General features: G+C 43.1%; 1 protein-coding gene across 3 annotated transcripts in view; it reads left to right on the top strand.

Annotated features, from left to right (window-relative positions):
• LOC144132301 (uncharacterized) overlaps positions 1 to 16939 on the top strand; it is a 429694-nt gene that overhangs the window by 176838 nt on the left and 235917 nt on the right. For 2 of the 3 annotated variants that reach the window (XM_077664612.1, XM_077664611.1), the window contains exons 4-5: positions 71 to 116; positions 2047 to 2249. In XM_077664612.1, the coding sequence (XP_077520738.1) occupies positions 71 to 116; positions 2047 to 2249 (249 nt within the window). The remainder of the gene's footprint in view (positions 1 to 70; positions 117 to 2046; positions 2250 to 16939) is intronic. The other variant, XM_077664613.1, reaches the window with a different exon arrangement.

Below are 16939 nucleotides of genomic sequence, written 5' to 3'. Positions count from 1 at the left end.
TGGGTTTTCGTGTTTTTTAGGCAAACAGTGCTTTCGCATTAAAATGCATAGCTCGCTTCCTTCTTTTCAGTACCCTGGATGTCAAGCTGCTTGCGCATTTCATAATAAATCAAAAGGTAAGCATTTCCCGTGGCACTCTATTATCAAAGCTTGCGAATATATTGAGTTTGTGTCAGCGGTCGTGTTGTCCTCGCCTTCTTCTTCGTCTGTTCTCCTGCTTTTTCTATGGGCGAAGTTGCTGAGTTTTACCATATGGTATGGGCATGGAAGAAATTACTCAGCTATACCAAGGATCAGTAACACAACAATTGAGGACTGAGTGGCGGCGTTGTCCAGCTTATTACATTCGAAGGACCAGCTCTGGCTGGTGAACCGGGCAAAAGCGAAGGCAAAGCCAGTGGGCTCCTATAATGAGCGCCCACCCAAACATTCTATGCATTAAACGTTTTTATCTCTCGCTCTCTCCAATTTAGGAAGCATTGTTGCACCTCGGAGGGCGACAAATGAATGAGCGCACGCCGTTAGCAATCTTGGTGCGAGCATGTGAAAATTAAATAAAGGCTTTATGCATACGCACTGAACACAAGTTAAGTACGAAGTTCAAACCCCAATGATTCTTCAGTGCTTTAAAGCGATTGCAAGGGACGCGAAAGATGACTGTAATGAGTATCGCGAACCGTATAAAAGGAAGAAGAAAAAGATTGACTAGTTTTCAGAAGTTCTGAATACCAGGCAAAGTAAGGCCAACGACGCAATGGCGAGAAAACCAGGAGAGATAACATTGCCCGGGTCCTTTATTGCTGTAATGACGCGGCTATCTAATTTTGCAATACAGGTCACAGTAAGGTTCGCAGGGAACCCATCTCGCCTATTCTTTTCTATTGCACTTTTAATATTGTTTATTTGTTACCTACATCAATAAGACCACACGGGCGCTCAAGGCTGCCCAAAGAACAATGCGATAAAGAGGACAAGCAGTCAAAAGAGCAAGGACGAGAAGAGAGACGTGCACCATGATCAATGGTTGTGTACAATGCCACGTACACCACGAGTCGTCTTCGTGCACGCCTCTCTTCTTGTCCTTGTTCATTTTGACTGGTTCTCCTCTTGACTACCTACCAAATGGTCCAGATTTCCATTTTTTTCACTTATGCGACAGTAGAAAGTAGTCATGAGATGTGTCAAGTTTCAAATATTTGCACGTATCTTTCTGCGTTACATATTTTATGTTTTCTCCGTATAATTAATGGGGTACGCAGTCTTTACACATAACAATGCTTTCGACTTGTGGGGCGTTCAGTGAGAAGCACACAAGGTCAATAAGCTGCGTGCACACAAAACGTAAATAACTAATGTGAAAAACTGGGTATACACCTACAGGAGTTCCAATGTAGCGGCACTGCTATAGTTTGCTCTGAGAAGGCAGAATATTTTTTCTTAAATTAACGCCGTGCATTTTGTTAATTTACCAATTTAACTGCAGAACAGACCATACGTTTATGTCGCCGAAAGGTACGCTTAAAAATTTTACGGTTCTTTAGCAAAGTGTTTGGAAAGTGTTGGGCCCCGCGCGATGCAGCCTATGCCAGCTTCAACGACACCGTAGGAAAGCAGTGAGTTTTCACTAGTCTTCCCTCATTCCTGGCTGCCTCTGAGTATTTGACATGTAGATGGTGTGACCACCCAAAATTGCTTGTCAGACGTCGTGCTCGATACTTTCTACAGGTTACAGGCAAGCGATGACCCCTTGGCGCACGGCGTGGTCTTCGGCATTAGTGTTAGAATTGGTGAGGAATATTGATATATGCAACGCACGTAGATCAGGAAATCAGGTTCTAGACGGTGCTCATAAGACCTGTCTCTACTGGGGTAGTTAACGAAGCTTGGAGGACGACTGCCTCTGAGTAATGCGAGGTTCAGCAACCACTGCATTCGGTGGCCACTTTATTATTGCTCATTAGAACAATAAAACTTTGAGGTTTGCGGTCTCTACGAACAGCACATACGATGAAGCGGATCCATTTGTTTCTAATATTTCTTTCACAGCAGCTTGGCCAGCTACTGAGAGCGGTAGGCCACCATCAGGGGCCTTCCGCGCTTCACCTCGCATAGACGTAGTACAAAGTGACTTCCTCGTCACCTGGACAAGACCTCGGGCAGTGGACTACTCGAATGAAGAGCCACCTCTCGTCTACACGTTAGCAGCCAGGCAGCCTCGTAAGGGCGAAGCGTGGGGAGAGGTTGACCAGGTGAGCCGAATCTGTCCTGAATTACCTTAAGTTTATCGCCTCCATCAAAAGGACGTTAACACATAGCACTTCACGCCGAAGCCAGGGAGGTGCCTAGTTTTAGTAGAACCATTCCATGTATAAATTTGTATGTCACCGACGTTAGCAATTATTGCACACTAGGCGATGCGTCGATTGCATTTCTTTAAGCCAAACGTGTTCGCTCGCTTGTCTATTTCTATAACCGACCAATTAGACGTAGTAGGTGCACGCTTGATTTAATTTCTTTGTGTCTAATGGTGCGTATAGGGGTTGTACCTTGATATTTTCGACCGTGCTGTGAATGAGCAGCTGTTTGCATGCAAGCTCGAATTAAATTTCTATTTTCTCAACGCATCTAAGGAAGCCGAGTATTCGGCCATTCAGGTCTGTGCAGTGTCTGAAGCCTTCAATGTGATGTACGCCGGAGTCAAGGTCTGTAATGTTGCCGATTGCATCATTTGATCTATCACCGCCTCTAGGTGTACAGTTTGTTAACTGTTACGCTTGGACAAATGTACTGCATTGCAATAAGAGATCTTAATGCAGAGCGTTGTGTTACCGGAAAGAGTTATACGCGTAGGGTTGGAAACAGAACAATGGAATGGGTAATTAGAAAACAAACAAAAGAAATAGTATTTTTCGCCGAATATAAGCGAAAAAAATAGACGTGGGCGGAAAATGGAGCAGAGAGTGCGCATAACTGAAGGTTGTTAGTGCGAAATTGCAGACCCGAAGAACAGAAATAGCAGCTAAATTATGTAATAAATGAAATGAGTTCACTACTGAGGCATGGAGTGAAAAATAACTTCAACAGCTCACTATTTTATGAGATCCCATAGACAATAATATTAATGTGCCCCGTTTATTGTAAAATAACCTACATTTGTAAGCAATGCTCCGCTGTGAAACAATATTGTAAATCATGTTTCTTACCTCTAATTTAAAATCCCAGTCGATACTTTTTGCTTTGTGAGAATGCAGAAAGGAAAAGTGTGATTTTTATTCATGAATTCTGACAACAGAACGAATTAAGATATTTATAAGGCAATATCAATGTTTAAAATATTTTCTACACTGCTGCAAAAATGTTTCTGAAGGGTACAATTCCCATCTCACCCCATTTTTCTTACCGGCCACGGTGGCTCCTAGCTAGGAGGCTTGGCTACTGAGGCGGAGTGCCAGGGTTCGAACCCGGCCGGGGCGGCCGCCTGTCGGTGGAGAAAAAACGCAAAAGCCATCCGTGTGCTGTGTGGTGTCCGTGCACGTTAAAGATCCCCAGGTGGTCGAATTATGCCGGAGACCTCCATTGAGGCACCCCGTTCGTTTCTCACTCCCACCTACCTCCCTCCCTCACGGCGCGGTGGAGGTGTGTATCGAGAAGCGAGACAGTTACCCCACATTTCATTTCCGGATAACCAATCACCTGGTTTCACATTGCTCTGGTAAACATTGCTTGACTTAGCCCAATATCGTTTATGAAGCAATTCTCAGCCGTACTGGCTTACTTGACAAAAAGATGTCAGGCTTGGGAGCGCTGGAGATAAGTAGTGTGCAATAGGAAGTTTCGTTGATTTCTGAAAAGCATTATACTCCTTCAACGTTTGTATATATTCAAGTTGAGTTTTTATGCTACGTGTGTGTACACATTAAATCTTATCAGGTGTACCATTGGCACTGCAACGAAAAAGAAACTTTAAATAAGTGCTCGTCCTCAATAGAACTTACTGTATTCAGAGTACAACCAGCAATTTCAGGTGCTCACCATTCTGATGAATTCATAACATTCATTATCTATAGGAAAAAATTGAAATAGGCAGCAGCCATGCCCGAAAAAGCGATTTCTGCAGCAACAGCTGCCCCAATACCGTCTTACCAGATGGCATGCAGATAATAGGCGCTTCACTTTGCAATAGAACGGCCCTTCCGCTTGTAATTGTTAGCTTAGGCAGTCGGCGGCAACCTTCTGCTGCGAACTGACTGCAATCTTTGTGTACGACAGGTAACTGCTTCCGACGACCACCTGATACCATTATCCTGCGCATATCGTGGAAGAACTGGACAGCTCGGCGCAGCAAATCAGTCCACTTCGGGACAGCGTGACCGGAAGGACCATCACTGCCAGGCTTCCTGGAGGCGGCACTGCTGCCGCTAGACAGCTTTAAAACCGTGGTTCACCTGGTTCACCTTCGCAGTCGGCGGCAACCTTCTGCTGCGAACTGACTGCAATCTTTGTGTACGACAGGTAACTGCTTCCGACGACCACCTGATACCATTATCCTGCGCATATCGTGGAAGAACTAGACAGCTCGGCGCAGCAAATCAGTCCACTTCGGGACAGCGTGACCGGAAGGACCATCCCTGCCAGGCTTCCTGGAGGCGGCACTGCTGCCGCTAGACAGCTATAAAACCGTGGTTCACCTGGTTCACCTTCGCAGTCGGCGGCAACCTTCTGCTGCGAACTGACTGCAATCTTTGTGTACGACAGGTGAGCATTGCTGAAAACTCATCACTAGCCTTTTGTCTCGTTATGCCGCCGACTGCAACCTGTGCAATTTGTACCTTGTCATATTGTGTGCTTTGCTACACCTGCTAATATTATTCTCGACTGTTCAAAATGGCACGTTGTGGGGTTTGTAATGAGGCTCTACCTACAGATGGAAAACGAATTGTTTGCTGCGAATGTAGCATTGGGCACCATATCGGTGACTGCTCCGGTCTTTCCGAGAATACATTTTCATCCATGGGACCAGGAAAACGTGAAAAATGGCGATGTCGCGTGTGTCGCGGGGAGTCACTTCCCGTGAAACCCAATGATAAGCCAACTGAAGAACCATCGGACGTTTTTAAAAAAGTGGCTGCGTTGGAAGAAAAATTGATGGTTGTTTCTGAACTGAAGATGAGCATAGATAGCCTCCTGGCTCTGCCGGCGCAGCTCGATAAGCTTGTCATGACAATTCAAGGCCTGCAAACGACAGTTACTGAGGTTCAAACATCAGTAAAATTCTTTGCATCCAAATACGACACGCTCTTTGCGACTTGCAACGATGCCGTGCAGGCAACAAAGACGCTTGAGCAAAAGGTTGCATTTCTAGAAGGGACTATTGACGAACAGGCTTCGATGATTCACCGAATTCAGTGGGAACTCAATGAAAGTGAACAGTACAGCCGTCTGTCCAATCTAGAGATAAGCGGACTGCCAGTTCAGCCACAGGAAGACCTGCGGGCTGAAGTTGCGCAGATGGCTGAAACACTTGCAGTGCGTGACTTCAACCAATCTGAGATAGCCTCCTTGCACCGTCTATCATCGAGACAAGGGAAGAATCCGGTCGTATTGGTCAGGTTTTCGTCCCCGAGCCTGCGGGAAAAATGGCTGCAGGTAAAAAGCAAACTTAAGACGCTAAATGAGTCCCACAAGCTCTCCTCAGTTTTCTTCAATGAAAACTTGACCCGTATGAACAGTGAGCTGTTCTGGAAAGCTCGAATCCGAGGAAAGGAAAAATCTTTCAAATTTGTCTGGGTCAAGAATGGCAAAGTTTTCGCCAGAAAAGAAGTGGGGGCTTCCGTTATCAAAATCGCGTCTCTTTCAGACATTGACAAAATGACGTAGGGAAATTCACTATTACTGCTATGGCTTCTTTTTCAAGTTTTGACGTCTGTTTCCAATCGTTCCATCCAGTTTCATTGAGTTCTCTTACAATTCTTCACATTAGCATTAGAAGTATTCGAAAACATTGGAATCAATTTCTGGTAATCGCACAAGACCTTTACCAAGTAGTAGACGTATTTGCTTTCACAGAGGTAAATATTGCTGACCATTTTACCTGCACGTTCAAGCTTCCGGGTTATACGGAGCATTTCCTTACCCGCCAAATGGGTAAGGGTGGAGGAATTGCTGTTTTCTTCAAGGATTCTTTATCGGTTTCCAATATCAATATCTCCATCAACGCTGCAGAGGCAATGGGATTTGAAATTTCGTACAGCAACATTTCGAGTCATCTTCTTATCATATACCGACCACCGTCTGGAAACGTGGCTAATTTTATCACATCATTGCGTGACGTTTGTAAGCAAAGGTTTAGCCATGGTAACCTATGCATAATGGGTGACTTGAATATTGATCTGTTAAAACCTGAGAAAGCATCTGCGCAAAACTACCTAAATGCCCTTGCGGATCATGGTATAAAAACACTACTTTCAGATCCTACTAGAGAAGAGATCGTAAATAACAGTTTGTGTAAAACTTGCATAGACCACGTTAACGTACGCGCGTCGGACTTGTCTTATGTTATGGCAGCTGTCATTCGAAAGAAATTAGCGGATCATTACTTTACACTATGCCACCTTGCTAAGGTCGATTCTGCACAGAAACCTAATGATAGCAGGTGTGTTATGACTTTACTAGATCGAAAACTATTTGACAGTAAGGTGTCATCCTTCGACTGGAACTCATTTATATCACAAAATAACAAAGATACAGCCTACGATAACTTTGTTTTGGTTCTTAAAAATTTAAAAGAATCCTGCAAAAAAAGTATCATTGTCAAAAAACGAAATAATAAATGCTTCTGGCTTACAGCTGACATTCTCGCAGGCATTAGATGCAAAGAAGCGCTGTGGTCAAAATGTCGCGCTTCACCAAAAAATGCAAACTTACGAAATGAATTTCGGGCTGCTAGGAACAAAGTAACCGCTCTTCTTCGGTCCTCTAAAAGGCGTTACTATGCTAGCCAGTTTCGCAGTTGCCACCATGACGTGGCCAAAACTTGGGCTATCGTGAATGAACTACGTGGGCGCCAGCGTAGACCGGTCAAGGACGCAATCGAGCATAGTTTTGGTCACTTGACATCCTCTTTGGCAAATGATTTTAATAACTTTTTTTCTAAAGAACAGCGCATTGCCCGTGCCACATCACGCTCGCCGTTACTTCCTTCTTCTGTGATTGACTCAGCATTTCTTCCACACATAACAGAGCCAGATCTTTTCAGCATAATCTCCAGTCTACGGCATAACAAATCAGCTGGAATTGATGGAATATTTATCAGCGACTTTTCCAGAAACTTCCAAAGCTTGAAGTGTGTCCTTCTTTTTATGTTAAATGATATGACTGAAAGTGGCTTCTTACCATGCTCTCTTAAACAAGCACGTGTTATACCACTTTACAAGGGTGGCAAAAGAAATGATATCTCGAATTATCGCCCAATATCTATCGTGTCGTGTATATCACAAATTCTAGAAAAACACGTCTTATGTACAATGTCAGCATTTTTGCTGAGGCATAACGTGCTTAGCCCACATCAATCCGGATTTGTTGCTGGTTCTGGTACCCAAACGTTATTAGAAAAGATGTCGGATTCCGTTCATTCTAGTTTTGATAAAAATGAAGTGGCATTTGGTCTCTTTCTTGATGTCAGGAAGGCATTTAATACTGTTCACCATGATATTCTCTGTGAAAAGTTGTTTTGCTATGGTTTTCGTGGTCCTTTTCAAATGTTACTAAGAAATTATGTGTCTCAGCGATCTCAAATGGTGGAACTTGGACCTGTGCAAAGCAGAATTATAGACTTATATAGTGGTGTTCCCCAGGGATCCATCTTATCACCCCTCTTATTTAATCTCTATGTTAATGACCTCCCCGGCATTATAACTTCATCACAGATTTACCAATATGCAGATGACACCATCCTCATCTCATCTAATACAGATTTTTCTTGCGCACTCCGTCAACTTCAACCGGACGCTACTAATCTATATGATTGGTTTCTATGTAACCTGATTGATATAAACCCCCAAAAAACTCATCTAGTGTGCTTTAGAAATGCACACAAGCCAGTCCCGAAAAACGCTGCGGTTTTTTTTTGCACAGCTCCAGTTGCACTGCATGTTCTTGTTACCCCATTACATGTGTTCCGTCCGTGAAATACCTTGGCATTAACTTTGACAGTGATTTATCCTGGAACACGCACATGGCACACCTCAGTAAGAAGCTTAGAGGCGTCGCATGCTTGCTCTATGCTCTAAGGGCCTACCTGCCATTTGCCATAAGACGTTTAATTGCACAGTCTCTGGGGTATTCTCTGCTGAGATATGGCATGTGCTGTTTCTTCAAATGTTCTGCAACATGGAAAAATAGGATAAACCGTATTCGCAAGAATATGACTAAGAGTGTCATCTATTCAATACCCCATAAACAGCAAAGTGTATTCCTTTCTTCAGGTCTGCCTTCCTTTGACATTGTGTTCAAACAAATCACTGTACTCAGATATTTCTGGAACTCTGACTTTCGGTTCCACAACGTTAAACCAATCCCATTAAGAAAAGTTTCTCGATGTATTGTCCCTGCAGTGCGAACTCATTTTGGTATGTCTATGAGGTCATATTATATCCCATGTATATTCAATGAGATGCGTGATAATGTTTTCAACTTGAACACTCGCAGACAGTTACGAGATGCTATTGCCGAGCTTGAACAGCTCTAGTGCATATGTTTTAATGTACACAAAACAAAGAATTGATTTGGTAACAGAGGTTGTTGCTGCTGCCGGACGGCGCCCTACAAGCCCAATTGAGGCTTTGGCGCGTCCGCGTCTTGTATTGTTTCTTTGGAGTGAATAAAGTATTTATTTATTTATTTATTAACTATGATAATGGCACAGTAATCTGGCACTTGTTTCCTGTGCAGCAAAACACAAGGAGGAAAGCAAATTTAAAAAAAGACGCCATATGGAAAATACATTTACTCGCTTATGAGTGCACATCATAACGAGATGATAAACAGACACATTCAAAACGTACCCGCTATTTCTACTTTTAGAACGAACGAAGTGTCTTTTTTATTATGGGCTCTCTTTAGAGTTCGAGCACAAGTTCGTATGCTCTCTCACCTGTGCTCTCGTCTGTGTTCGCACGGGCTTGTAGCATCCGCTTTACTCTCTTCGAATGTGATGGTTTTGTGTGTGGCTGGCTCGTCGTGCGCATAAAATATCTGTAATTCTGTTGAAGCATTGACCAGCATGCATGCATTCCTGCAACGAGGTAATCTAGGCGCAGCATGAATTGGACCGCTGATTTTTGGTTGTTATTCATTTTATTTATTTATTAGTACTGCAGAGCGTGCTTTGACACCAACAAGCTAAGCACATAATGTCGCAATGAAAGACCATAAAAAATACAAAAACACTTGCATACACAGACATATAATAAGGTCGTGTGAATATTCCAGTATACACATACATATCAAAGAAGTTCACACAGTGATGGCTCTCAAGTTAGCAAGAAATGTTTGCACATTCGGGCTATACACTACGTAATTCGGCAGTTTGTTCCAGTTGGCAATTGTGCTCACAAAAAATGAGTCTTTAAATGTATTACTAGAAGCTCGATATTCTTGAATCATTTTGCCATTGTTATGACGTGTACTTGCATGGGAAACATGAATAATATACTGATGACTATTGATTTTGATTAAAATATTATATATTAAAGGCAACGACTTCAGTCTGGCCTCTGTGCGTCTCGTCTAAAGTGATCCTAAGCAAAGAAAGTGGATGTTTATTAAGCTGTCGTTTCTTCTGTATCGATTGCAAATAAATCGGGCTGCGATCCTTAGTACTCTTTCTAGTTTAGCTATGCTTTTGGCTTTGTATGGATTCCAAGAACAAAAAGCGTACTCGAGGCGAGGCCTTAATAGAGGCGTACTCGAGGCGAGGCGACGGCTTATAGGCCGTCAACTTTAGCTGTAATGAAGCTTTGGGCAGTTAGCGTCGCAAAAACCAAAAGGACTTAAGGGCACTCGCGCATATAGTGTCGATATGAGCATCCGAGTTCAAAATATCAGGGATTTGAACTCCAACATGTTTTACAACTGAGGATTATCTGAGTGTCTCTTCATCTATAGTGTACGGATGTTGCCGAACCGTTTTCTTTTTGCATATTCGGAGTACAAAGCATGTCTGAGGGTAAAGAAATATGCCCCATTCAGAGCACCAGATCGACATGTTACGTAGGTTATTGTTAAACTTAAGTTTATCTGCTGTGGAGTTCACTATTGCATACAGAATACAGTCGTCTGCAAAAAGTTTAATTTTAACTTCAGGATCTACCATATTCACAATGTCATTCATTTAGATTAAAAATTGAATAGGCCCCAGCACTGATCCCTGCGTGACACCAGAAGTGAAAGGTAGCGCCTCGTAACAAGGGATTTCAATGCGGACGCATTCAAATTTATGAAGTTTGAAAATACTTTCGAATAAGTTCGATAATCTTAGAATTGATTCCGTCTAAGTAAAGCTTATGAGTTTATTGCGAGGAACCTTATCAAAGGCTTTAGCGAAGTTCAGAAATACTGCACCCATTTGCTGTCTATCGTTAACTGGTAAGAAAAAGTCATGACAAGAAGTAATCAACTTTGAGACAGTTGATGAACCGCGTCTAAAACCATGTTGCGCTATAGAAAACAAATCAGTCGCTTGTAAGAACTCAGTGAAAGATCGGCAGAATACATGCTCCAAATAATTGCAGTTGCTTGAAATTAAGGATATAGGACGGTAACTGGACACGCAGGAACGATCATTCGCCTTAAAGATGGGTCAAACGCGAGTGGTTTTCCATTTATATGGTACAGAGTACTGCGAAAAACAAGCGTTAAAGATAGCATACAGATAATACGATATCAATTCTGCGTAACGGCACATGAAAGCTCCGTCGTGAAATTTCCGTCGCGAGCAATAACGACATCAGGCATAGAATAAGCATAGCTTACTGGTTTAGAAAAAGATCTCGCATCTTTATAAACATACACTGATTTAAAACACCCGTTAAAAATGTCCTCAATAGCCCTTGGATTATTGACGGGCAAACTATTAACTACTAATGAAAGATTGCTTCTCTTGTTACAATATATGTATCTCCAGAACTTTTCGTTCCTTCATTGAGGAAGTTGCCTAATGTAACTGTAAAGAAAATTTGTTAGCTTGCTCTATCTTGTTCCTTAACTGACTACTTAGCATGCCCACATTAGTTACATTACGTCGACCAGACCTTCGCAACCACTTCAGGTTCCGCTTCATGAGAATTATGTTCCGCGTGATCCAGGGGTTGTGTTTCTTTTTCTTTATAACATTAGGAACAAACATGGTCAAAAATTCAAGACAAACTTTTTTGAATGAGTACCACAAAGCATTTACACTCTCTCAAGCCTAGAAGCCATCAAAGTGACTCTGTAGAAAATTCAAAACTCGAACATCATTAGCTCTAGTAAAGTCTTTCACAACAATTAGGCGTTTTTTGGTGTCAACATGCACTGAGAGTGAAAAGACCGAGAAAACGAGGTTATGGTCCGAAACACTCGTCATCACATCAAGAGAAACGCACCCAACAACAGTGCTAATGAAATAAATCAAGAATGTTGGAAGGTGATGAACAGTACTAGTTGGTACATTCACAATCTGAACGACGTTACACGAAAATGCAATGTTTAGAAGAAGCTCACAATGCCTAGAATGGGCACCCACAGCATTCAAACGAAAACAGACAATATTAGGCAATTAAAATAACCCCGCAGGATAAGCTCCACTCGATCACCCCGAAAACGCTGAACATAATCACACAACTCTTCAAGAAAAGCAAGAGCAGCATTAGGAGGTCGATACACCACACTTAATAAGACAGCGTTGCCACAAAAATCCACCTTGCAAAAAAGGCTTTCATGATTAGGGACACCCGGCAGCAGTGTAGCACTAATGCTTTCCTTGAGCACAATTGCGACTCCCCCTCCACGGGACGGTCTATCACAACGCAGTATTCCGTAGTCTGTTGGCACAGTTTGGCCATCAGAAACATCAGGGTGCAACCATGACTCCGTTAGAAACGTAATGTGCGGGTCGTGATCGTAAAGGAGCGCTTTTAACTCAGTGGCCTTATTTCCAAAGGTTTGGGCATTTAAAGGAACAAGCCGCAAAGGCCTGCTATTATCTGCTCGTTAGTGATGAGTGTTGCTGCGCTTTCTTCGGATGATCATACAGCTCGACGCAGAAGCAACTTGATCAAGGTCGCTATCTAAGCCTGCACTACTATCGTTATCGGCAATGAGCGTGTTAAGCTCCCATCTTTCATTCCGTACTTCATCCCAAACATGTGTGTCTTCATTAACAACCAGCTTGTCGAATTTTAGGTGCACCATATCCTCTGGCTTACGAATATCTTTGACGGTAGAAGCAGAGCGACAAGTTGGGCATGTTCGCACTGGTTCGTCTTGATTGACAGCGCAGAAAAAGACGAGACGCTTGAATGAACACACGACGAACGCTTACTAACCACAAATGCATTTTCTTCAGAACTCTCGGAATAAATACAGGGTAATAAAAACAAGACAAACAAAGTAAGGAAAAAAATCAGATCAAAGATTAGCTGTGACATTCTATAAAAAAAGTTTCTCCGTCAGCGCAAGGGATGGCTTACTGATACAGTGATCGGTCTTGGCAATGTGGTATGCTTCAGCAATCTACCGAGTCACTTTATCCCGATTGGTAAAGATTACTGATGTTTGATCCAAGAAGGACTTCACAAGTTTTAACAGTTTCCCGGTGTGTACGCACATGACGTGCGGGGTGAGTGCCTGTGCTATTTTTTATATCTCTACGGTGCTCAGTGAGGCCCGTATTGAGGCCACCGCTGGTTTGGCCGATGTACACCACACCGCATGACACGGGAATCTTCTAGCCAACATTTTTCTTGCAGGATACCATCGCCTTTGCGTGTCTTATGTCGCATTCTCTGAGCCTGCTCGCGCTTTCTTTTACGGCGTCCTTTTGTTCTACCGTACGAGAAATTCGGCTGAGTTTATTCGGAGTTTAAAACAAAACGTCAACGTTGTAACGGTCAGCAACCATTTTAAGCGCATGAGCCGTGCGATGAATATAAGGTACGGCAGCAAATTTACTCCGTTGCCTATCCTCTGGAGAATGCTCTCTCACATTTTTTGCCAATTTTGCCATCTTATCGCAAGCCCAGGAAATGACATACTGTGGATAGCCAGCGATTGTCAACCCAGAGACATGTGCTTCGACACTTACCATGACTGAATGGTGACACAACTTGAATAATGCTGCTCTAATGCATGACTTAGCAATGCTATTCTTGACAAGCTTTGAGTGTCCTGAGGAAAAGTGCAGCAGTGGCTTGAGCGACTTTGGGTTGTATTCCCAGCAAATATGGTTGTCCAGAAATTTAAGGCGGAGGTCGAGAAACTGTAGCACATTGCCCTTGGGGACTTCAAAATTGAATTTGAGACCGAATGTTCTTTCCTTAAACACCTTTAGTACGTCTAAAAGGAGGCGGTTTAAGTTCCGTTTTGAGTGAATACAATGTATTGGTGGACGAACCTAAAGACCTTCAGCACCATTGCAGATATGTCAAGATCAATAAATCTGTCAACCCTAGACACAAAAGATGGCACTTAGCACCGGAGCGAATCAAGAGCCAATGCACACACCCGACTTCTGTCGATACACGCGTCCCTCCCATTCCACACACGTGGAAAAAAGGTAGAATGCGAGCAGTTTCAAGAAAGCATCGACTGTAATTCGGCATATTGTCATGAAGGACATTTCGTGATCATAGGTGATGTGCGTACGGACTCTGCGCATGAGTTCGATATGGGGCAACGCATAAAACAAATTTTCAACGTCAATGCTGAAGGCGCTGCAGTGGCCCGGGTTCATGCTCTTCAAAAATTCAGCGACTACTTCAGAATCTGTCACGCGCTAAGGATTGGAAAGAGGCAACGATGAGATATGCTTGTGTAGGTAGGTCGAGACCACTTTCTGCCAGGAATGAATTTCAGCCACAATGCTGGGGAAAGGGACATCCAGTTTATGTCTTGGGGAAAAGAAAATTTGCAGGCTTTGCTTTTCCGCTTTCTCTACAGAATTAGCAAGCCGTGTCAGGTTGAGGTCATTCAAAAGTGTTATTGCCTCATCCTTCATTTTGTTCAGTTGAACTGACACCATTTTGAACTTCTTTGCCCTTGCCACCACGGCTTTTTCGAGCAAGATTTTTTCTCTCAATATTACAAAGAAACCCTCTTCATCGGTTCGCAAAACTCGTAAATTCTTAGCAACCAGGTCATCGACAAAAGATTAAAAATGTTCGGTTTACTTGGCTCCCTTGACTCAGCATGATTGCCAATCAAGATGAAGTGACTCGGGGGATTGCTGAAGCATACCACATTGCCAAGACAGATCACAGTATCAGTGAGACATCCCTTGTGCTGACCAAGAAAAAAATTTCTTTTCTAGGCGTCACAGCTAATCTTTGATCTGACTTTGTTCCTCAGTTTCTTTGTCTTGTTTTTTTTTACCCAGTATTTATTTCGAGCGTTCTGAATAAACTCATTTCTACTTAGTAAGCGCTTAATTGTCGTGTGTAACTTCAAGTGTCTCGTCTTTTTCTGCGCTGTCAATCAAGATGAAGTTGACGGTAGGCCACAGTAGCTTTCTTAGGTTCTGAATTTCATGAGAATAGTCTTTTGATATTGACATTTTTCTACACTTGAGTTTCTTCGAATTCCTGAGAAAGTTCATTTTTTCTTTGAAGCCAAAGAATCGCATTATCACCGGCCGTGTCTTAATCACTAATTTCTGGCCCAAGCGGTGAATGTGTGCAATGCTTACTACTTTAATTCCCAATTTTTCTTCCAAGACTTCGGTCAAAACAGCAATCTTCAGGTTATTCGGTGTTTCTTCGTATTGTTCCGTGATCCCGTACGCAATGAAATTATTACGCCGACTGTGATTTTCTAGACGAACCTCGCTCGATAGCGTCGCAATACATTCCTGCAGCTTCAAGACAGTGCTTTGCAGTCTTCTGCCAATTTTACTGTTTCCGCGAAATAATCAATCCTTTGCTCAATAGAAGGCAGCCTTTGGTTTGATTCAGCGATATGACTGTCTAACCTATCCCGGATAGATTTAAAATGAAGGGAGGCTGCTTTCTGATTTGGAATCATAATCTGGGCTCTTCATCGACACTCGAACTTGGGTTGGTTTCGATGTTCCCACTCAGCATGAGCACAAGAATGCAGAACGATTCAAAACATCCCCTGGCACAATCGCATAGCACTTCTCGGGAAGGCAGCTCAACCAAGCATAAGGAATCTCTCTTGCCTTCAAGAATGTGGTGTTTTCTACTAACCTGCACAAAAAGACGAGTCACTTGAGCTGCGTCTCCATCCTACAGGTGCTCCCTTACCCACTTTGAAAGAACGCTTGGGGGGGTCCGACAAACCCCACGATGTTGATGTCGCTCGGTTGTAGCCGCGAAGAGCAGCAAAGGGTTTCGAGAAACAGGCGTCGCTGGAATTTGGGACAGGACTGTGATGCTTGAAGATTATCTGGACGGGCACATGGCGCGAAGGCTAGCAGGTACGCGGGAAATCCGGGCGGATCACAGCTTAACGAAACAAAGGACCGTCGCATGCACTAAAAACCTGCACAAAAAAGACCAGCCACTTTAGATGCGTCTGCATCCTGCAGGTGGTACCTTGCCCAATGTGAGTAATCTTCCTTATTATTTTTGGGCACCTACAGGCGGGGAGAAAAGTACACGGAGCACGCTATTGGCTTCCAGCTCTTTTCACACATTGCCTAATTGAAATTGCCATCAATGGCGTATGCATACTGGTAGGGAATGCCAGTGCGCTTTCTCATGGAGGAAGATTGTTTTTTTCAGTTCCTATAGGGAAGACATATTTGAACTGAAGACGAAATCGCGTGCTCCGTTTACTTATGTCCGCTCCTCTACGTAATGTATAAAAGTGATGTTGATTGCAGCTGTTCTTTGATGGCAAGGCATGGTCTGTACCTCTGACCTTGTGCACATGGCTGCATGGCACATATTGGTTATCGGATTAGGCAGACACGGTCCTTACTAGGAACTGGATAAAAGTAGTATTCTCTTCTATTAATACTTTTGTTAATCTTTCTCTATGTATTAGGCGCCCAGACATTTCCCGAATTATCCCGCCTGCCCTTTCCTTCTCTCTCTCTCTCTTTCTCTCTCTCTAGAGGTTATATTTGCTTGAAACATAACAGTACACCCCCATGTTGACCACGTCACAACTTAATCTACTCCGGAAGCTTGCCTTTTCTTTCACCGTATCGCCTAAGCATCGAACAAAGCAATTCAGCACATCATTACAAAACGGAGCACTAAAATAGGTTTCAAAACGGCATGCATATTCTTCTCACGCACATATCGTCCACGGATTTCGACTTCGCTTTTTCTGGGGTCATTGCATGGCCGTTTGATCGGTGGTCGCAATGTACTGTTAACATGCCCGGCTGTACAGTGCACACTAGGGCTACATTGTGCTTAATGTATTTAATTGGCGACTACATGCTGCAAATATTACTGTTTTCTTCCCGGTATTCAATACTGCGGACCAAAAAATAAAATGTCCAAGATAAAAAAGGTTTAATGTACCAACAGCAGAAATGATCACATAAAGCCCCTCAGCCGACAGCTCATATTTTGCGAACAATCGTCCCTCATTTGTCTTCCCTCACGAAATATTTTCTAATACGCCCTACATATAAATTTTAGGAGTTCAAACCAAATAAAGACGTCTGTCCCACATGGATCTTTTGTAGAAAACAAATCTGACATGGACG

The sequence above is a fragment of the Amblyomma americanum genome, chromosome 5 (genome assembly GCF_052857255.1).
Source record: "Amblyomma americanum isolate KBUSLIRL-KWMA chromosome 5, ASM5285725v1, whole genome shotgun sequence".
Lineage (NCBI taxonomy): Eukaryota > Metazoa > Arthropoda > Arachnida > Ixodida > Ixodidae > Amblyomma > Amblyomma americanum.
The sequence above is the reverse complement of the archived record's forward strand: the minus strand, read 5'-3'. Positions and strand labels throughout refer to the sequence as shown.